Raw genomic sequence first — 21,741 nt, 5'->3', positions numbered from 1 at the left:
TCCTGGTTGCGTAGCCAGAGAAGTCCTCCAACCGGCCCCTTCTCTGCAGTGAGGTCTGTGGAGTGGGTACCTGGGGGCAGCCTGGGTGTCACCACCTGGGGCAGGTAGGTGGGGGGCACCCCACAGAGGCGCTGCAGCTGGCAACCATCCACTAGACACACATACAGTAACAGCAAGAAAAGTTTTAAATGGTGTCAAGTGCACAAATATTAAGAAATCAAATAGCGTTTGTAACACAGTGCTATTAAGGCAATTAAAAATAATTGCAATGGGGCAGTGCCTGTGGCTCAGTGAGTAGGGCGCCGGCCCCATATGCCGAGGGCAGAGGGTTCAAACCCGGCCCCGGCCAAACTGCAACAAAAAAATAGCCGGGTGCTGTGGTGGGCACCTGTAGTCCCAGCTGCTCGGGAGGCTGAGGCAAGAGAATCTCTCAAGCCCAGGAGCTGGAGGTTGCTGTGAGCTGTGTGAGGCCACGGCACTCTACCGAGGGCCATAAAGTGAGACTCTGTCTCTACAAAAAAATAAATAAATAAATAAAAGAAAAAAAAAATAATTGCAATGGAGCTGAAACACATTCTTCTCAGTAAAGTATCACACAAATGGAAAAGCAAGGATCCAATGTACTCAATACCAATATGCAGACAGTAGACAATCTAATACCCACCCACATAAGAGAAAAACTCAATTCAATTCAAGGAGGGGTAGGACAGACGAAAGAGGGGATATATGGCGCACTTCCTGGGTTCAGGACACAACTACAACAGGGACTTCACCTAACAGATGCAAACCTAATCGTACCCTCATATTCATCAGAAATATAAAAAAATGAAAAAATAATTGCAAAGGTATGGAATTAGCATGAGTGCCTATCTACCAAGGAGTAAACAAAGAAAATGTGGTATGTGTACACCGTGGAGTACTACTCAGCCATAAAAAAGGACAACGAAAGACCCAATCTTAACTCATTAATGCATGCAGCTGCTTGAGAGCTTGTCTCCAGGCAACCAAACATCTCCATGCCTGCCAGGAGATTTGCAGCAACGTGTATAGAATTGGGGGCCATTATCCTAAATGACATAATGCAGGAGTGGAAAACAAAACATCACGTGCTCTCACTTACGAGTAGGAGCTAAGCAATGGGCAAACAGACTCAGAAGGAAGGAGGGAAGGAGGAGGGTTAAGGAAGAAAAACTACCTGTCAGGTATAATGTGCGCTATTTGGGTGGTGGGTACATTAAAAAGCCCAGATATCACCACTATACAATTCATCCATGCAACCCAAACCACTTGTATCCCTAAATGTATCAATTATAGATCTATCAATCTATAAATTAAAATATATGTGCACAAAAGAGTACACCATGGCGAGGGGGGGAGAAGAGTGGTTATACAGTGGACATATGTGACCAGCATGACCTCAGCCAGGCAGTCAAGGCTAATATCACCAGCACTAGGTCATGTTGACAGGATGTGAGGAGAAGGGCACTTACCTCTATGTTCTTCCTCCCAAAATCCACAATCCTGGTCTAATCATGAGAAAAACATCCAACAGACCCCCAAAGAGAGCCTATCACAATGCATCTGCCCGGTCCTCCTCAACACTGTCAAGGTCATCAAAAACAAGCCCGAGAAACTTTTCCTATTACATTTGGCAGAAAGCTCACCGTCAGGTCTTCAGCCTGCCCTTCCTCTTAGGGGTTAAGTGCCTCTTTGTGGGCTGCCATGGGGCCCTCTTTGTCTGCCCCTTAGCCATCCACTGCCTGGTAACAGCTCTGACTCCCATCATCCCGGTGCAGCTTGGAAGTCAGGAGCCAATTCCACTGTCTTTGTCATCACTGTTCCCTATCTTTCCAATCCTTGCATCATCACTCCTTGCCACAGCATTCTTTCAGTGGGGACATGTTCTCAGATCACCACTGATGGCATCTCTAGCAATTGCACAGCCCCTGCCCCCCATGGCAGGGAATATCTGTGCCCCAACTACTAATGAGTTCCAATGAACTCTGGATGTGAAAGGCTCAAATGAACTGCCTTGGTTGGTAATCCTCGTATGTCGTGACTGGAGCAGGTAATGCCATCTAGGACTCCACAAGAGGAAGACACCAGAAACTCTATGTTTGGACACTCCCCGCCTTGGACTCGGCCCCATGTGACTCTTCCCTTGGCTGGTTCTGATTTCTATCGTTCTGCTACAATAAAATTGCAGGAATAAGCATAGCACCTTCATGAGTTCTATGAGTCATTCTAGTGAATTACTGCCCTTGAATGTGGTTATGGGTCCTCTGACTATGTAGCCAGCTGCTCGGAAGTGAGAATGGGCCTGAAAACACCCAAACTTGTGGGTGCCATATATTATAGTTATACCCAAACTGGTAATTTGCTGAACTCCTTGAAGTTGGTGTCAGGAGTGGGATTTTCTTTTTTTTTTTTTTTTTTTTTTTTTTGTAGAGACAGAGTCTCACTGTACTGCCCTCGGGTAGAGTGCCGTGGCATCACACGGCTCACAGCAACCTCTAACTCTTGGGCTTACGCGATTCTCTTGCCTCAGCCTCCCGAGCAGCTGGGACTACAGGCGCCCGCCACAACGCCCGGCTATTTTTTTTTTGTTGTTGCAGTTTGGCCGGGGCTGGGTTTGAACCCGCCACCCTCGGCATATGGGGCCGGCGCCCTACTCACTGAGCCACAGGCGCCGCCCCAGGAGTGGGATTTTCTAAACCAGCCATGACTCGCTGCAACATATGGTTTGGGAAGAACAAAGGGAAAAGCCTGGTAAATGAAAGAGTCCTGGATTCCTGGTGGTCATAGGGCCAGTGACAGCTATGCTGCAATCAATTTCCAAAGGTAACATTTACCAACAGAATTTAGAAATGACAGCGCTAAGTCCTAAAGAGCTGGCTCACTGACATATAAGAAAATGAAAAGCAACAAGAAAAAAGGAAAACATAAAATCCTTTGGTTATTATCATCTGTAATAGCTGAAATGTAAGTAAGGGAGAGTGTTGGGGAGGATCCTGATGCTGGGCCAAGATTCTGGTCCGTCTGAACCGTGGTCATCAACCTTGGGGCTGCTAGGGCAGGTATTGGGGTAGATTCTGATGCTGGGCAGGGAAGGCTCTGGTGGGCCCGGTGTGTGGCCACTGGCCTCAGAGCCTCCTCCAAAGGGAAACAGTGTGCTGAGACAATGCGTAGGGAAGGTTATCAAAAGAGAATAGACACAACAAAGGGTAAGACCAAGAAGAAGGTCAAGAACGCATCTAAGCAAGTCGGAAATTTTTAAACAGTTATTAAGAAACGTGATGAATACAGTGGACATGGATGGGCCCCCAAAAAGGAGTTGACACAGCACTCTCAGGAGTTGGGAGGACTGATGGAGGCCTCTGCTGTTCCCCCCACACTGAAGGGCCCTAAACTAATCTGCTTCGCCCATCTTGGTTTGGAGGGTATTAAAAAGCAGGAAGCCCTAAAATGACAAAGAGAAATCTGGCCTGGAATTACCCAAGTCAGTGGTCTCACAGTCTAATCTACAGCAGGCCTGAGAGAAGAGCAGGTCCCTTGGCCCAAGCCCTAGCTGGGGCTCAAAGCCATATGCACAGGAGTGGGAAAATGGCCAAAGGGCAAGAGACTTCGGGGACTTCTTTTATGGGAGCTGATGTACCATGATTCCATAACCCCTTGGTCAAGTCCCAGTGGATCCACTCAGATCAGAGAATTTGCAAATGCAACAACTAATGGAATTAAGGCAAACATTTAGATGAAAATTGGAATGTTTGGAGGAACTCTTTGTGCAGTGGTTGCACCCTTTACCTGAGTATGTTCGGCAAATGGATATTGTGTCTGGGGAACACTTCTCTCACCTAGTTTTGCAAAACAGAAGGCAGGAAATGTCCTTTGGGCAAAACTGATTGATAACAGCATCTGATCAGTTTACATATACACATTATACATCTAGGAAGATCACTAGCTCCTATCCACAGAACGGTTCAAAAGATGCTTTGGAGTATCTGTGCACATTGTGCTTTATGGCAAGATCCCATGTGCCCCCAGAAGTGACCACTGGGATTTGGGACCAGAAAGTTTCCATCTGAGGGACAATTATTGGACTTCGACTGAGAGCACCGTTATGTCTGAAGGCCATAATCTGAAATACACATAATGTTTTGGGCAGTGTCCAGAAGAATTTCATAATGAGATGGAAATGGTTTGTGCAGAAACATGCTAGAGGCATGCAAAAAGAGACAGGGGTACACACCAGAGCAGGTGTTCCCCTACAGCCACCTTTGGAACCATCTGAACCTCCTGCCACCTTGGTGGTGCTTTATGAATGCTCTGATTGGCCAAGAAGGAGTTGCTTGATTTATGGTGTCAGCCCCAGAAGGTCCTGCTGGACAAGAGTGCCTTTTGTTTCCTGAGGGCATTGGGACACACCACATCCGTTCCAACCTCTGGGAGACAAACGGTCAGCCACCCCAGCAGGATGCGATCAATCCACACAAGCAGGGTGTGATCCAGCTCCCACACGTGCTGGACACTGAGGCCCCCAGGTTGGCGCTATTCTGTCTACACTGACACATGGCCATGCCACGAGGGCAGCTGTTCCTGAATTCTGCCCTATGCCTCATTGCCCTTGGATGATTTTAACTTGTATCCTTTCGCTACAATAAAACCATGATTGTATACAGTGCTTTCCTGAGTCATTCAGGTGAATTAACAAGTCCGATGATGGTCCTAAGGGCCCCAAAATTTGTAGCCACCTGATCAGATGTGAGGGTGCTCCTGGGGATCCCTGAGTTTGTGTCTGGCACCTAAAGTAAGGGAGGCTATTGTGGAATGTAGTTTGTGACGCTCCTTGCAAGCATGGAATTCTAGAATCACCAGACCTTAGAGATTCTAAGGTCAGAAGGAAAATTCTTTCCTGAGAGCCTGCGTAGAGGTGTGCTGGGTGCCAGGCCAGTATTGCTCAGTTATCAGCATGACAACCCATGTGGTAAGGCTTGCTGGGGTACCTACCTGCTCACAGGTGAGACAAACGAGACCCAGAATGGTCAAGTCATGTGCCTGAGGACCTGGAGGGAGTGACCCATGGGCTGAGAGAACCTGGGACAGGGTAGGAGCAGTGACTGCTGTCATCCTGGTGCCACTGTCCTGTCGTTTGCTGGTGCCCCTAAACTGCCTGTCCTCTCAAATGGGGTCCACTGCATTCTGGCCCCTGCCTGCAAGTGACTGCACAATCAAGTTACTAGCTTGGCTTTTCCGAAAACCAGAGACAGTTGGGCCAGGGACAAGAAGTCATGGCTTCTGCAGCACCCTCTTGGGGGACAGAGGCCAGCAAGGAACGGGTGGGGAGGAAAGGCCCCAAGACTGGGAGCCTTCCACTGCAGGCTTACTTACATCAACTGGCTTCCAGCAGGTCAGCATTGTTCTTCAAAAGCTTTAATTAGTCTCCACATCTCAAAATTGGAGGATTCTACATCAAGATGCAGTTGGAGAACTTGCTTTGAAGAATGAAACAGCAGGCCATCCCAGGCCACGCACCCACAGGGGTCAGTTTCTGGACTGGGCATGCCCTTCCAGCCTCCCCAGGTCCCCTTTCCCCTAACTGCCTCTCACACATCACCAGCCAGAGCTGGTGTGCCCATGTCTGTGTGTGCGTGTGTGTGCATGCGTGTGTACACACAGACAACATGCACTGTGGCTTGTAGAACCCTTGAAGACTTAGGTATTGCCAATTCCACATCATTTTTAAAATGCTCACTGCCATCCACTACATTCAGTTCAGGATCCACACGTCATGGGCTGATTGCAGAAAGGAACCCGCTGGCTCAGACGGCACCCGGGGCAGCAGCATGCGTCCTCCCAGTTCCTCAGAACGGGGTCCAGACGCAGCTCGGGTCCTGGCTGTGGGCTGCAAGTATGTCCCTTCCCTGCCTCAGTTTCCCCTGTTCTCATACTCTACTCCCTCGAGCAGCCTAAAAGCTCCAGAAACCTACAGTTAGCTCTCTGGAAAAGCTGAACCCCCGCCCCATCCTTATGTTCCTGCCTGGCCTGATGTCTTTAGGTGTCAGCAGTAGGTCCCAGTGCTGGAGCTCCGGACACTTTCCAAGTGACCAGCCAGTAGCTGAGGTCTTCATGCAGGGTAATGTAGGGGGGGCAGGAGGTGAGAGCAGGAGACACAGAAGGATCCCAAAGTGGGCCTCTGTTTACCCCTAAGGTGAGCGCCAGCCTTGGGGCCTCATCTTTTGAGTAAGAAAGGGTTTGATCAATAGCCAACATGCACACCAGGAACCTGGGAACTTGGGACCACTCAGATGCCATCATCAAACTTCAAACACTTTTCAAAAAATACAGGGACCCAGAGGCATTTTACTTTTTGTTTGTTTTTTACTTTATAGCCCTTTGGTACTAGTTGATTTTATTTTTTACAATGTACATGTACTACTTTCATAATTAAACAAAAAAATTTAACATGGTTTTAAAGGAAAGGATGAATCACAGTGGAACATGACGCAAAATGTCAGCTTTGGTCATCCAGGTGACGCCAAAGGCCCTAGCGTGGTGGCTGCGCTTGGGGTCTGAGGCCATGTCCTTCCCCATGGGGCGCCGCAGCCCCTCGCTGGCCTCCAGCTCCCACTCAGTGCTGTGAGGACTCAACTCCCGCTGCTGGGCACCCTCCTGCAGGGCACAGGAGAGGCCCAGAGCCCCAGAAGGATCAAGTCAGCAAAATTAAGTTAATTTACAAAGCTTAGTCAGCACCACCACGGTAATGACCCGGCCCCACCCACAGGTGCAAGCAGAGGCTTGATAGCAGCTGCAGGGCAGCCCTGGTGCCTCACAGCGCAAAGGTGGTGAAGAAGATGTTCATCTTGGCCAGGAAGGTGGTGACAGAGCCCTGCCGCCAGAGCTTCATCTCCACATCCAGGGCGAAGTCCCGCGGCTGCAACACGGACCGCTGCAGGTAGACCACACCCGTGTAGGCATTGAGCCGGCGCGTGCCAAAGTAGCCCTCCTCGTTGCCCTTGACGATGGTCAGGGAGATGGTGTCTCCCGCAAAGGCTGGTGCTGGGCCGATGCGGAAGATGTGCGCGGGCACCAGGAGGCCCGTCTGGAAGCTGAGCTGGTAGTGCGTGATGCGCGCGGGCGAGTTCTGGCACTCCACAAAGTCCTGACACGCAGTGCGCTCGCACTTCCTGCGGGGCGCAGGGGCTGGGTCACCCTGGGCTCTCCATTCCGCCCCAGACACGGAGTGAGTGTTGGTGGCAGGCTCCAGGGCTGGCCCTGCCCTCCCTAGCCTGGTACACTTAGGGCATCACCTAGCCTCTGGGCCTGTTTCCTCACCTGTGAGATCAGGTGACTGACAGCTGCCTGGTGTCACTGAGAGGATGGGGGAGGTTACTTATGCAGCACTTTAGTAGAGGCCTGGCTGGGTTTACGGGCAGTTCTTACTCATCCCTAGGCTCCTCCCTTCCTCGCTTTTCTCCTTCCTTCCTCCAGCGCATGTTGGCAGGGGGTTCAGCATGTGCAGCCACTATGGCTGATTCCCTCCCACAGTGCGGGACTGTGTGGCCAGTGGCAGAAGTGATGGTCTGTGGTTACAAGATTAAGTGAGGTAAAGGGTCTGTGGGACCTGGGGACCTGGAGAAGCTGGGTGATGGCACATCACAGCAGTGTTGTGCAGAGGGCAGAGCCGCATGGATCTGCAGGTGGCAGGATCCTGCAGCCCAGCTGGCAGCCTCGTGAGACCCTGAGCCAGAACCACCCAGCCCTGCTGCTCCCTGGTTCCCACCCTCAGAAACCTTGTGAAATAAACAAGGTTTATTTGTAGCATTAGGGTGCTAAACGCTGGGGGTAATTTGTGTTACACAGCACTAATCTGTGTGTAAGAGAGTAGAAGGAAGGGTACTTTCTCTGAGTCTCCTTTCCTTCCTTCTCTAGACTGAACTTTCTGCAAGGAGCTTTTATTGGCTTTCCATCAGTGGGACCCCAGAGCAGCAGCCAGGGGCTGTCAGGAAAGGGACCTGGTCTAGACAGGGACACCCATCACTTGCCCTCTCCCCTGGGTGGCACAGCGTTGGTGCAAGGTCTCTAGATCCGTGGCCAGGGTGGGGGCACTCACGTGTTGGAGACGCGGGCATAGTTGGGAGGACACTCAAAGCGCAGGCAGCGGAAGCTACCTTGGATGTTATGACAGGTCTCAGCCTCAGAACAGTTGTGGGTTCCCAGTGCACACTCGTCGAGGTCTGGGGGAGCACAGGAAGGGTGATGGAAGGGGTCCCCCATAGCTAGAATACCCAGCCCGAGCCACTCCAGCAGGCACTAGAGGCCTGGGCCTCAGAGCAGCCCGACTTGACTGTGAGAACACAGGCCTCAGGACACTAATCCACACATGCCCCATCTTGCCCACTCTGCACCCAGCAGCTGGGCCCTTGCTTTAAAAATGTAAATCATCTTCTGTCCTCTGATGGGTTCACATGCTCCCAGAATAAAAACCCAAGTTCCCCCACCAGCACCAAGCCTACAGTGCAGGGCCTCCAGGGCCCTTCCCCTTCCACACAGGCACTAAGCCACCCCTACAGGCTGCCTCTTATTCCACCCCAGGGCCTTTGCACATGCTGTTGCCACTGCTGGAGCACTACCCCACATCTTCCAACAGCGGGCTTCTTCTCATCCTGTGACTCTCGGATTTCAAGTCACCTCCTCCAGGACGGCCTCCCTGACCACCCTACACTACCCTCCATCCCATGCTGTTTTCTCATCCTCATACCACTTGTCTCCCTCTGAGAGGTACCTAGGCTATTTTATATGGCTGTCCTGTTTCTCCATCCCCTCCTCAGCCTGGGCCCCAGGAGGGCAGAGCTGTTTCTTTCTCACTTCCATGGTGTGCACACCTCATAGAAACACATACTGTGGTGTGAGGCCCAGCTGGTGAGTTCTGGAGCTTTCTTTGAGGATCTGCTGCTCAACCCAGAGAGGGCAGCCACAGGAGACCTGGGGGCTGTCCCCAGGGTGGGAAGCAGGGGGTTTTCAGGGGCAGCCTTGGAGGGTTTCAGTTTTTGTTTTCCAATCCTCCACACTGTGGTCAGGGATTGCGCCTCACTTGACCCTCACCCCAGCCATGTGCTCAGACAGAGGAGGGAACTGAGGCTCAGAGAAGTGCATAGCCTCACTCAAGGTCACACAGCAGTTGGTGGGACAGCAAGTCAGGTTTGCCTGATGCCAAGTCTAGCAGCCAGTCATGATGCCAAGTTGAATCCTAACAACAACATAATAGCAATTGTCCTAACAGCCAGCCTGCGTCCAGAATTTACCCCCTTACATCCTTACAAGGCTTGAAGCGCTCTGCACTCCCACCAACCCCACAAGGCAGGTCCCAGTGTTGCCTGGAATCCACAGAAGTGCTCAGGGTCAATGGTGGTGACAGCAGGGCCAGGGCTCAACAATCCAGGCCTGCTCTGGGCTCCGGGCCACTGGCCACCAGGCTCTCCCGCAGGGGTCAGCTCACCTTTGTTCACCTCTCCAGGACCCACTTCTCTCCTCTGTAAAGTGGGTAATGACCCCAACCCCAATGTCCCAGGGTGGTCTAGAGGCGGGTGGGAGAAACATGGCAAGTGGCCGAGAGGCTGGGGCCCAGGCTGGGAGTATCCTACGGATTGTGCAGTAATTGGATCCACATGAAGAGGACCTCCTGCTCCTGAGCCCACACCCTGAGCCACCCACTCTGCTGACCCTAGAGCTTGGAGCCTGGGTGGGCAGGAATGGGGTGGGCACTGAGGAGATGCCTAGAAGGGAAGGGCAGGGGAGGGTCAGCAGCTGTGCAGAGCTTCCCTAGAACACCAGGGGCTTCACCCATCAGTGCTGCCAGGCTCTTGATGCCCTTGGCCCCGCAGCTGACCTAGGAGCTGCACCAGGGCCTGTGTCCAGGGCTGGCATGGCAGCCTCTCAGAGACGGCAAGGGTCAGCCACAATTCAGGTGTGCAGGAAAATACAAAAACAGCAAGGATGTAGAATGCAGTCCCTTCCAGAGGGTTCTGAGGGCCCCTGAAGGACTGAGAAGGCAGGAGCTCAGGACAAGTCAGGAGTGAGACTGAGGGTCTTGCTAAAGCCAGTGTGCCCTACGCAGAGGACATGAGAAGGGCTGACCCTGGAAGAGCCAGCTTCAGCATGGTGAGTCCTCACTAATATTTCATAGATGCAGTGTGTGTGCAGGACACATGTATTTGTATAAGGAAAAGACTAGAAGGAATGCAAATATGAATTTGAGTTGCCTCTCAGTTCAGTCACATGGTCAAGTGCTCAGTGACTACCTACTATGTGCTGGGTACTGCTCCTGGAGCTGGTGAATAGGACAGACATGGCCCTGGTACCCTGGAACATATGTTCTAGGAGAGGCAGCTGACTCTAAACTCCTTCACATTTTTTGTCCCTTTTTTTTTTATTATTATTATTGGAGAGTGGCAAGAGGCGTGTGGAGATATTGGCTAGCATATTCTTTTCCCCCACAGCCAGCCTCTCGTCCTCCTGTGTGAGCTCAGAGACCTCAGTGTTTGGCCTCAGTCAGAAAAGGATAACAGGGCACAAAGCGGACAACCTCTTGGCATTAAGGTCAGCAGCTGCAGATGCAGGTATGCGGAGTGACGTGGGGAGGGGAGGAGACCAGGAGAGCCCCTGTGCCCTTGTCCACCCCATGACAGTTGGAAGACTCCAGAAGGAGAGTCTGGAGAGGAAGAAAGGACATCAGATGAGGGGGAGCTCTCGCTCCCTAATCTCCTCGGTGGGGGCTGGTGACACAGCAGGGCCTGAAGAGAGGGGGGTCCATGCCTCACCAGGGCACAGGCCATGGAAGACAGAGGCAGTCGCTCCAGGAAGAGGGCACAGAGAGAGCAGCTGGGGGCGAGTCCGGGCAGGATAGAGGCACCAGCGGTCAGTACACCCACAGCAGGCACGCGCTGACCCTGGGGAGCCCGGTCTGCTGGCCAGCACAGGCCCATGTGGATGTCCGCGTGTCCACCAGATCCTCCCCCAAATGCTTAAGAAGGCGGCACCAGGGAAAGATCATCCTAAATGCAGAGAGTTTCCATCCTATGAAGAACCTGCCAGAGCAAATGTCACGGCCGTATCTGACAGGGCCTTCCTGGAAATGGCCACACTTGTGGTCTACCACCAGGTGGAGCCGTGGCTCGGTGTCACACATGAAATCAAGCAGCAAAAAGTTGTAATTCCTGCCCAGCAGAGCATATGGCAAGTAAAATCCTTACCTTTCACAGAGTCCCTACCCATTCTTTAAAGAGCAGAGGGCTTTGCAGCCATGGAGATCCAGGCCAGCTTCCATGACCTTAACAGGCCTCCCAGGGGGTGATTCACAGGGTCTTGCTGAGGCCATTTTCACTTAATTTGTGGCTATGTTTTACATTCACCTACAGTAAGGGCTTCTTTTGCAACTTGAGTACACACACAAGGAGTAGAGAGAGGGGGCACAACACTGACTCGCCTGGGCTGGGCCACTGCACCTGCCCTACGCAGCATTCTGCTCTGCATTAATGAAAACACACACTACAAACAGCTGGCTAGGTTGCTAAAGTGACCTCAGCACCCATGCATAGGTAGAAACCACTAGGCTGCAGCATGCTGGTGCAACTCCGTACCCTCTGGGCACCCTGACCCCGGGACAGCATGCTGGTGTAACTCCGTACCCTCTGGGCACCCTGACCCCGGGACAGCATGCTGGTGTAACTCCGTACCCTCTGGCACTCTGACCCTGGGACAGCATGCTGGTACAACTCTGTACCCTCTGGGCACCCTGACCCCGGGACAGCATGCTGGTGCAACTCCGTACCCTCTGGGCACCCTGACCCCGGGACAGCATGCTGGTACAACTCCGTACCCTCTGGGCACCCTGACCCTGGGACAGCATGCTGGTGTAACTCAGTACCCTCTGGCACTCTGACCCTGGGACAGCATGCTGGTACAACTCTGTACCCTCTGGGCACCCTGACCCCGGGACAGTATGCTGGTGCAACTCCGTACCCTCTGGCCACCCTGACCCTGGGACAGCATGCTGGTACAACTCCGTACCCTCTGGGCACCCTGACCCTGGGACAGCATGCTGGTGTAACTCCGTACCCTCTGGCACTCTGACCCCAGGACAGCATACTGGTACAACTCCATACCCTCTGGGCACCCTGACCCCGGGAAAGCATGCTGGCGTAACTCCATACCCTCTGGCACTCTGACACGATGGGAGGAGGGGGATAACAGGACCTGCCTTTATAGATCAAGAAGATGCCCAAGCTTGGGCCAGGGCCCTGCTCACACCCCGAAGACTACCAGCACTCAGATTCACCATCTGCGGAGGATGCGACTCCTACAGCCAGGAGAACTGGAGGGGGCGCTGAGCTCTGCAGCACTGAGGACTGATTCTCCCAGGGAAGTCGGTGTTCCTCCTGTGTCCTGCCCCCCACCCAGCCTTGCCCCAGTGACTTGCCAGGCCCAGAATTTAATGGTTGATGGCATTCAACTTAGAATCATGACTCTGTTGCTTAGAAGGAACCTTAAACGTCACAGAACCTGGTCCCTATCCAGAGACGTAGTCCCTGAAATTAAAAATTTTCCAGGTGACTACCAGCCCAGGCTTGTATACTCCCAGGAGCAGGGAGACCCTCCCCACTGTACAGCCCTTCCTAGCTCTGCATAGCCCTCACCTGGAGAATGCCCTCTGCACCAGGGCTGGGAAAAGCCTCCCTGTGCCCACCTCCCCTACTCCTAAGGGTCCCGCTCTACCCTCTGGGCCCACAGACCTGCCTGTTTCCCCATCCTCACATAGAAGTACAGAGACTTGAGAACAGTGACTGGGACCCCGATGCTGCCCTTCACCAGTATCCTGACTGGATAGGTCTCCTGCCTCCTTAGAACCACCCCACAGTACCCCTTACGCACTCCCAGGGCAGGGTCCAGAGCTGAGCCCAAGCCTGGACCAAGCGGCAGCAAAACTGTCACTGTCACCCTCTTCATTCCAGGCATAGGCCTCAGTTAACATTCATGCACTTGGTGTTGAAGGTCCATGCACACGCTAGCCATGTGCCTGCTCAGAGCCTGCCCAAGACCTGGCAGAGCGAGGGCCCCCTGCTTACCCTTGCAGGACCTCCCATTGGCCGTCATGGTATAGCCCTGCTCCGGGCATGCACACTGGTAGCTCCCCGGCACGTTGACACAGCGGAAGGTGCAGAGGATGCCAGCGCCCTGAGCACACTCATCAATGTCTGTCAGAAAGAGCCCCCGGTAAGCCCCATGCAGCACACGGCCCAGCAACTGGCCAGTCTGTCCCTGTCACAGCCACAGTGTTTGGGGTCCATTTTACAAATGAGGACAAGAGGGCCCAGAGAATGGAAGAGAGTTGTTCAAGGCCACAAAGCAGGACAGGCCTCCCACTCCAGAGCCCACTTCCTGCGGCTGCTCTGTAACAGCTATAAGCTGTGTGCCCATCAGGGCCAACGTGGGCCTGGGCACTCCAACATGTGATATTTAACTGAATCGCTCACTCCCCTGAGGTCAGAACCATTACTCCCATTTGACAGAGAAGGAGCCTGAGGTCAGAATGGGGGGGCGAGTTCTGCCCAAGGTCACATAGGCAGGAAATTGCAGGGCTGGGACTCAAACTCAGAGCTTATGCTAAACCTCATGTATGTCCCTGGCACAGGGGAAGGGCACCTCTCTGGAAGGCACCTGTGCAGGTGTGCCCATCCTCGGCCAGCTGGTAGCCCTGGCGGCAGTAGCACTGGTAGGAGCCGTAGATGTTGGCACACTCCTGGCTGCAGCGCTGGGTCTCACACTCGTTCACATCTGCAAAGACACCAGCCACCAGTCATAGAAGGATGCTCCAAGCTCATGACTGATGGGACAAAGTCTGCCTCAATACAGCCAGGCCTGGCCATACTCTCTTCCAGGCCAGGGGAATGGGAAGGGACGCACGGCTTCCCCAGGAGTCTAGACAGACTCACCTCACCAGGAGGAATGAGGCTCCAGGCTGGAAGGGGCTGGGAAAGACAGCACCAGGCATGTGGGGCCAAACCCCTCAGGCCTGGGCTGGGCCTCGCCTTCTCACCGAGCAGCCTGGTGGCCTCACTCCACACACGTCCCCCCAGGGCCTGGCCCATCAACACCACAAACATGCTGGGACCAGTATGACAGCCCCATCAGCCATGGATGCCTCCAAGGTGGGTGATCACGTAGAGGGGCCTCTGATGCCCGCCATGGCCCAAGTCTGCACACAGGCGTGGTTTAACTCAGTGGATTCTTTAAAAGTTTAAATCCATCATCAATGTGTAAAAACCAGCAGATTTTACATAGATATCAAGATTTCTGGCTTCTGGAGAGTCAGGGAGGTCAGGCGACCTTGGACCTGTGTGTATGATGGCACTTTCCATAGCCCCTGGGTTCTCTGGGTTGCCTTGAGACCTATCTTGGGGGTCAGTTGCTTCTGTCCCCTGCCTGAGATCCAGGTCACTGTGACCATGACAAGGGCAGACCCTGGGTAGCCTGAGGGGCAGAGAGCTGGGCTGCCTGTGAAAACCCATTTGGGGTACAGACAACAGAGACAACCTATCCTTCCAGTCCAGGGGAGCCAGGCCCCAGGCCTTCAGTGGGGTGGGAGAATTTGAGGCTAGAAACAGCAGGACCAGTGGAGGCCAGGAGTATTTGGCCAGGAGGGGCTGGCAGGGGAGGGCGTGGGTGAAGGTGGAGGGTGGAGGACGACCAGCATGGCTCTCAGTTTTCCATGGTGGTCTGCCCATAGTGGGTGCTAAGCTGTGTTGGGTCAGAGGTCAGGTCAAGGTTAGAGGTCAGAGCCAGTGTACCTTCACAGTGCTTGCCGTCAGCAGCCAGCAAGAAGCCGGAGGCGCAGGAGCAGCGGTAGGAGCCAAGCGTGTTTTCGCATGTTTGCTGGCACAGGCGGCCCGGTGAGGCCCAGCACTCATTCACATCTGTGGGTGGCGGGAATGGCAGGCAGAGGGTAGGTGTCCCAGAAGCCAGCTCCTGCCACCGTCAGGTACCACCCAGGACCACGGAGGGTGCTGGGCAGGAGAGGGACTCAGAGAAAAGATGAAGAGGCCCGGACTGGGAAGAGGAGAGCAAGGAGACGGGATGGCAGAGACAGAGGACAAAGGACAGGCAGACACACTAAGAGGCAAAGGAGGAATTGACAGACACCAAAACCAAGAAAAGCAGAGGAGACCAAGCAAAGAGGGAGCAGAGCCACACAGGGACAAGATAGCAGGGACACAGCATGCAGGTGGAGTGGGCAGGGAGGAGGAATACAGGGGCAGGCGGCCAGCTGGAAGACTGGCCTGGCCAGGGGCTGGGGCAGGCAGGCACTGTTCAGGCAGTGGGGTGCAGAGAGTGGGTCGTGGCACAGAGGGCACAGGCCCAGCCCATTGTTCCTGAGAGGTCGCAGCCCCGGGCCCACTTACCGATGCAGGAGCGGCCAAAGGCATCCCGCTGGAAGCCAGCTTTGCAGTCACAGCGGTAGGAGCCAGGGAGGTTGTGGCACACCTGGCCCTCACCACAGCGGTGCACGCCTGTCTCACACTCATTCACATCTGCAGGGGTAGGGGACGAGCAGGGCACCCTGAGGCCTGGGCCCTCCCTGCACATGGGCCTCCTACAAGTGGGGAACTTGGACAGGTCGATGCTGGCTGGTGGGCAGAGGCACCTGGGCTTACCCACACACTTAGCTCCATCCTCACTGACATGGTAGCCGCGTCCACAGATCAGCGGGTTCCTCTGACATGTGTAGGAGCCCACGGTGTTGATGCAACTGAAGCCCGGCCGGCAAGGCTGGGACAGCGACGTGCACTCATTGATGTCTGCAGAGGCAGGTGTGGGTGATGGGAGGCCCCAGGCCCCAGCACCTGAGCCTGGGGACACACTGGGACGTGTCCATTCCTGGCTCTAGCCCTTCCCTGGTCAGGGCTGCGGGGCAAGGCTGTTCCACCCCTGGCAACCAGGTGCAGTGGGGGCATCAGGCCAGGTTCTGGGACAACCATAAACGCAAAAGCGGCTGCCCTGCCCAGCCTTCAAGGGCTGCCACCCTGCCCCATCTATCTCCCCTACACACTGAACCAGCCCCACTGGCCCCTCAGGAGCGGCCCCACCTCAGGGCCTCTGCCCGTGTTGCCCCTCAATACCTTCAGGGCTGGCTCGCCTGCTTCCTCAGATCCCTGCCCAGTGTCATCTCCTCGGGGAGGCCCTCTCAGACCACCTGAGGTGGAGGAGTCTTTCCTTTTTCACCTTCTGCTTGTTTTACTGTTTATCAGAGCACCTGCAAGCAGCTGCCACTTTGATAAACATGTTAGCTTTCTCTGTCTCTCCCCATATGAAAGGCCCTGTTAAGCACTGTAGGAACCAGCATCAAGAACCCTGAGTCACCGAGGAGCTCAGTGAAGTGGGCAGACCCCTCCCCACCTTGCCCTGACCCTGGTAGGAAGGGGTGGTCCCAGGGAAGACGCCAGAGACTGCAAGGTTCTGAGGGGTCCTCTACATCCTGTGACACTGGTGAGGACACAGGGTAAGGAGCTATTAGAAGGGGCACCTCAGGGTGGGCTCCACTCCCAGACTGGCCAGGGGCACCCCAAAAGTCTTGAGAAAGCCTCTGACAGTCAAAGCCACCCTCTGCACAGCAGTCTTCTCCCTGCATAATGGTGCTGCCTATCCCAGCACTGGCCCCACGAGCCTGCCTTGCCACCTCCCTGGGTCATTCATCCACGGTGAAGCATGGCCTTGGTCACCCCCGCTCAGATGCAATCTGTCCAGGGGCCTCTGGTGCCCTGCCCCTGGGAGGGACGGGGTCAGGAAGCTTTGAGCGGGTGGGGCCTCCTGGCTTTCTGGCCAGGCCAACAGCCTTTTTGAAAGGGACTGATAAGGGGTGAGGAGAATGAGGAATCTCAGACCCACTTGAAGACAGCTAGTCTGGCATCTGTCAAACTGCAGCTCTCAACCCATGAGCAAAGCATGGAATTATTCAAGAAGGCCTCATAGCACTCTGAAAACGTCAGTGAGTATCATACGCAGTATGTATTATTTGTGAAGTTGGTGTTCCAGGTGCCTCTGGAAGTGTATGTACATGCCAGGTCACGACATAAAACACAGCTCTTACGGTTGCCTGGATAAGAAAGAACTGATACATATCATCTGGTCTAACCCCACAGATGGGTAAACTGAGGCCACAGGAGAAATAATTCAGCCAAGGTCAGACATCTTGGAGTAGGAAGTGCAGCTGCCTCCCCACTCTCAGGCAAGGGCAGTGCCTACCCAAGTGACACAGCAGCACACCAGGCCGCCTGGAGCCCCCTCATGACACCGCCCTCAGAGCCCCAGGCCAGGCACAGCCTCGCAGCCCCGCTCACCCACGCAGTTGCCTTCAGGATCCTGTAGGAAGCCCTCCATGCAGCGCTGCCGGGCCTGGCAGTAGAAGGATCCCTTGATGTTCTGGCAGGAGAAGCCCGCCTGGCAGGTGTGTGTGCCCATCGCACACTCATCCACATCTGCCACACAGACGCCAGGTGTCAGGGCCCGGCGGGTGGACAAACCCCGGTCCCTCAACTCCCCGCAGCCCTGCCCACACCTCCCTGACCTCAGACCACCATGACCTTGATGGTCACAAAGGTCTGCATCCCAGAAAGCTGGTGGAGCCACGTCCCTGACGCAGCCCATATCCCAGTTGGAACCATGGCAGAACCACATTTCCTAGGTCTCAAGCACTGATATACTTATCTACTTAATCCCCATATCAGCCCTAGGAAGTAGAAGCTGTGTCTAGTTCTAGCTTACAAAAGAGGAAACTGAAGCACAGACAAGGTCCCACCGCTAGGGAGTGTTGGGCTGAGACCAGATGCCAGGCGGTCTGGCCCACATTGTCCAGGGGCAGACAGAAACGGGGCTGACTGCCTAAATGCCTCAGGTGAGGTCACGTGTGGACACCTTCAGGGAGGTTGCAACGGGGGCCGACAGGCTCCACCCTCTGAGACCTTTCTGTCTCTGGAATATGCTAGGATCTCTTCTTTCTCAGTCCCAATGGGCCCCTGCACTTAATGTTCCCTCAGCCCGGGATACCCTTTCCAGGAGCTTCTCATCACTCAAGTCTCAACTCTGACCTCACCTCCTCCAGGGGCCTCCTTGGGCCCCCAACCACAGGAGCACCCGACCCGCGGCCCCTCCAACATCTCCCTGTGTGCATGTGTGGACCCAGCTCCCCCACCACTAGGTCAGAGAAAGGTCATGACCTCCACCTAGAACCCCGGTACCCAGATCCCTGCCAGGCACATAAAAGCAGCCTGGGAAACATTTGCTGAAAAAGTTGAATAAAAATTCTCCCACTTCTTAGGCCAGAATAATCCAGTGAAAGGGAGAGAAAGATCCTTCCGTGATGCTCCACCCTGATGCATAAACAGGGAAACTGATGCATTGCAAGGAGAATGACTGGCTCCCGGGCACCAGCAAGCGACTGCAAAGCTGGAACAGACCCTGGTCTCCCTCCACCCAGCCACAGAGAACCCACTTTCCATTCCAAACACCATCTGTAGGGTCTTCCCACCTGCTGGAAGCCTAAGTGAGGGGAGTTTGCCAGAAAGGAGATGGCATACCAGGGATGGGGAGACCAGGGATGGGGAGGGACAGGTCCAGGGTGGGGCTGGGACAGGGGTGGGGCTTCCAGCCTCTCCCTCTCACCTTCACACAGGCCATCCTTGAGGACGTAGCCAGGCTCACAGGTGAGTGCCTTGTAGCAGCGGAAGGAGCCCAGCGTGTTCACGCAGTGCTCACCTCGGCTGCACGTATGCAGGTCTGTCACACACTCATTGATGTCTGCCAGGAAAGAGGCCATCAGGGCCTGCGAGGTGCTCTCAGGACAGTGGCTGACCTCAGACACCAGCAGGGAGGGGGCTGCCCTCAAGGTGCTTCCCATCTAGAGATGGGGCTGATGCCCCCCTATCCACACATCCTTCATTCAACAAAGATCTATGGAGCACCCACTATGTGCCAAGCACTGTTCTTGGCACCAGGGATATCTCAGGAATCCCTGCCCCTGTGGAACAGACACTCAGGGGAGGGGACACGACAGATACGTAAACATAAATGGAGACGGTCATGACTGCTACGGATGGAAAAGGAGAGGCCCATGTGCAGCCGTGTGTGTGCAATTTTAAAGCAGAGGGGCAAGGATGGATTCTCAGAGAATGGGACATTTGAACAAGAGTGAAATGGTGACAGAGTGAGCCACGCAGATAGTCCAAGCGGTGGGGACAGGGATGCAAGAAAGCCCTGAGAAGGCGGCCTGCCAGGCAGGTTCAGGACCAGCCAAGAGGCAGGTGTGGCTACAAGGACAGAAAAGAGAGGAGGGTTAGCAGGGAGGACAGTGGGAGCCAAAAAGGATCCCAGGCAGAGGAGGGACTGGTCTGACTTACTTTGACCAGGGTACTCTGGCTGGGGGTGGGGTGAGGGTCCAGGCAGGAAATCTGGTGGCATGGGCCACTATCCATAGAGGTGGGGAGAAGCAGCCAGATTCTGAAAGTATTGTAAAGGTAGAACTCACAGATCCATTGATGGATGAGATGAAGGTGAGAGAGAAAGAGGAGCCAGGGCTATTAGCTTGAAGCTGGACAGGTGCCAGGGCCACACCTGGGACAAGGCAGTGGAGAGGAGCAAGGGAAGGCAGGGAGCCCTCCTGGCCATGTGAGTCTAAGAGCCAAGAGGACTTCTGGGTGTGGGACACAACTAACTACAAGAGGAATTCTATCTAACAAAGTCTAATAGTGTGACCTGATTGTTTGTACCCTCATATTAACCTGAAATTTAAATTTAAAAAAAAAAGAGTCAAGGCTCAAGCGGCTAGGGCACCAGCCACATACGCCAGAGCTGGCGGGTTCGAATCCAGCCCAGGCCTGCCAAACAAGGACAACTACAACCAAAAAAATGCCGAGGGTTGTGGCGGGCACCTGTAGTCCCAGCTACTTGGGAGGCTGAGGCAAGAGAATCGTTTAAGCCCCAGGATTTGGAGGTTGTTGTGAGCTGTGATGCCACGGCACTCTACCCAGGGCAACAGCTTGAGGCTCTATCTCAAGAAAAAAAGAGTCAAGAGGCAACATGCCTCTGAGTTCACACAGGGGGTCCAAGTAGAGACAGTAATTGGTAGTGGTCAGGTGGCTGGAGGCACTAGGGGGAGAGGGCACATGGAGACCCATTCGTAGGAGACTCCAGGGATAAGCAGTGGAGAAGGACAGAAGCCAGCAAGGGAGAAAGGGGAGAGCAGCAGGGAGGTGGAGGAGAACCACTAAGCCCAAACCACCAGGGCAAGGGCTGGGAAGGCTGGAGGAATATGCCAGGTCCTGCCCCCTGGTGCTCCCTCTAGCAGGGGACACACATCCTTCTGCGTATTCGTTCACTGGACATATGTTAACTAGCACCTCATCTGTGCCAGGCTCCTGCAGCCAAGTGGCTGTGCAGCCCTAGTCCTAGTCCTCAAGGACAGGACAGGCAGGTAGGAGGGGATATTCAGGGCAGAGAATGTCCACTCTGCTCCTAGACCACAAGATTTGCTTCTCGGGGGTGGTGACATTTCAGCTAAGCCACCAAGGACAACTAGGGTGCCAGGTAGAGAGGTGTGGGACAAGGGTATAGAAAAAGAACCAAAAGACACACAGGATGACAGAACTGGACATGGAGAGGAATGGGCTGGGAAGGAAGGACGGGGAGAGTTCTGGGCCAGCAGTTCCCAAGAAAGACTTGGCTGAGCAAGATAAAGACTTCTGGTCCCAGGAGCCCAGAAACACACAGCGTGCAGAGCCTCCCACATCCTGGAGGAATCACGGCCATAAATGCAGCAGCAGCCAGCACTAACTAGGGCTCACCAGGGCAGTTTTTAGGACATTGTCCTGCCCCGTTTCACAGATGAGGAAATAGGTCTCCCAGAATTGGTATGACTGAACCACAGTCAAACAGATGGTACCTGGAGACAGCAAGAACAGAAGCCAGAGCATGGGCCCAGAGCTGCGCCCTTTTCCAGGCCGTCTAAGCCCTGTGGGCCTCAGAGCCAGGGTACCCCCCTTCACCCCCATCTTCCTGCCACCCAGCCTGCCTAGAGCGCGTTTTTCTGGGCCTAAGGTAGTTCTCAAAGCTCAGGGCACAAAAGACAAATGGTAACACATGGGGAAATCTCTGGCAGAGGCCACACCCAGTACTGTCCCACTCTACTCCGTGTAGAGGCCTCCAGGGACGGGAGCTCACTATCTCTGCAGGTGCCTCAGCATAACACACGGTGGAATCAAAATAACGACATCAAGGGACAGCAAGCTCATCCCAGGGACTAACTCCTTTCATCTCCACGGTGCCCCTCTGAGGAGGGTTCTATTATTTTTGTTTACAGATGAGGAACTGCAGGCTCAGAGTTTACCTGCCTGGTTTAATGTCTTTCGACAAGAAAATGAAAATGCCAGGAGCTGAACACAGGCACGCTCTTCATCCCAGCACAAGTCTCACCTGTCTGGGTTAGAAACATGCCCGGAGCAAACAGCTGCAGCAGCAGAGTCTGTAGGCGCCGACAGATGACAAGATGAACAGGTGAGCCAGCAGAGGAAGGATGAAAAGGAGGCCCGTGAGTGTGTGCAAGGGTGAAAGCAGAGGGAGAGGGGGAAGGAGTGTGAAGGTGAGCTCATAAACTTTGCTGAATGGAAAGCACCCTTGCTCTTTTGTTCCTAGAACCCC

The 21,741-nt window shown here is 54.3% G+C and overlaps 1 protein-coding gene across 2 annotated transcripts in view; it reads right to left on the bottom strand.

The window, feature by feature from the left end:
• Positions 1–6,369: 6,369 nt before the first annotated feature.
• Positions 6,370–21,741, bottom strand: part of FBLN2 (fibulin 2) — a 77,297-nt gene continuing 61,925 nt past the window's right edge. For both annotated transcript variants that reach the window (XM_053598890.1, XM_053598891.1), the window contains 9 exons: positions 18,712–18,846; positions 17,391–17,528; positions 15,708–15,851; positions 15,456–15,584; positions 14,844–14,969; positions 13,714–13,830; positions 13,122–13,250; positions 8,111–8,234; positions 6,370–7,184 (listed from right to left, as the gene is read on the bottom strand). In XM_053598890.1, the coding sequence (XP_053454865.1) occupies positions 6,827–7,184; positions 8,111–8,234; positions 13,122–13,250; positions 13,714–13,830; positions 14,844–14,969; positions 15,456–15,584; positions 15,708–15,851; positions 17,391–17,528; positions 18,712–18,846 (1,400 nt within the window). In that variant the 3' untranslated portion in view covers positions 6,370–6,826. The remainder of the gene's footprint in view (positions 7,185–8,110; positions 8,235–13,121; positions 13,251–13,713; positions 13,831–14,843; positions 14,970–15,455; positions 15,585–15,707; positions 15,852–17,390; positions 17,529–18,711; positions 18,847–21,741) is intronic.

This window comes from Nycticebus coucang, chromosome 8 (assembly GCF_027406575.1).
Source record: "Nycticebus coucang isolate mNycCou1 chromosome 8, mNycCou1.pri, whole genome shotgun sequence".
Taxonomy (NCBI): Eukaryota; Metazoa; Chordata; class Mammalia; order Primates; family Lorisidae; genus Nycticebus; species Nycticebus coucang.
This window is presented reverse-complemented; position numbering and strand designations above follow the sequence as displayed.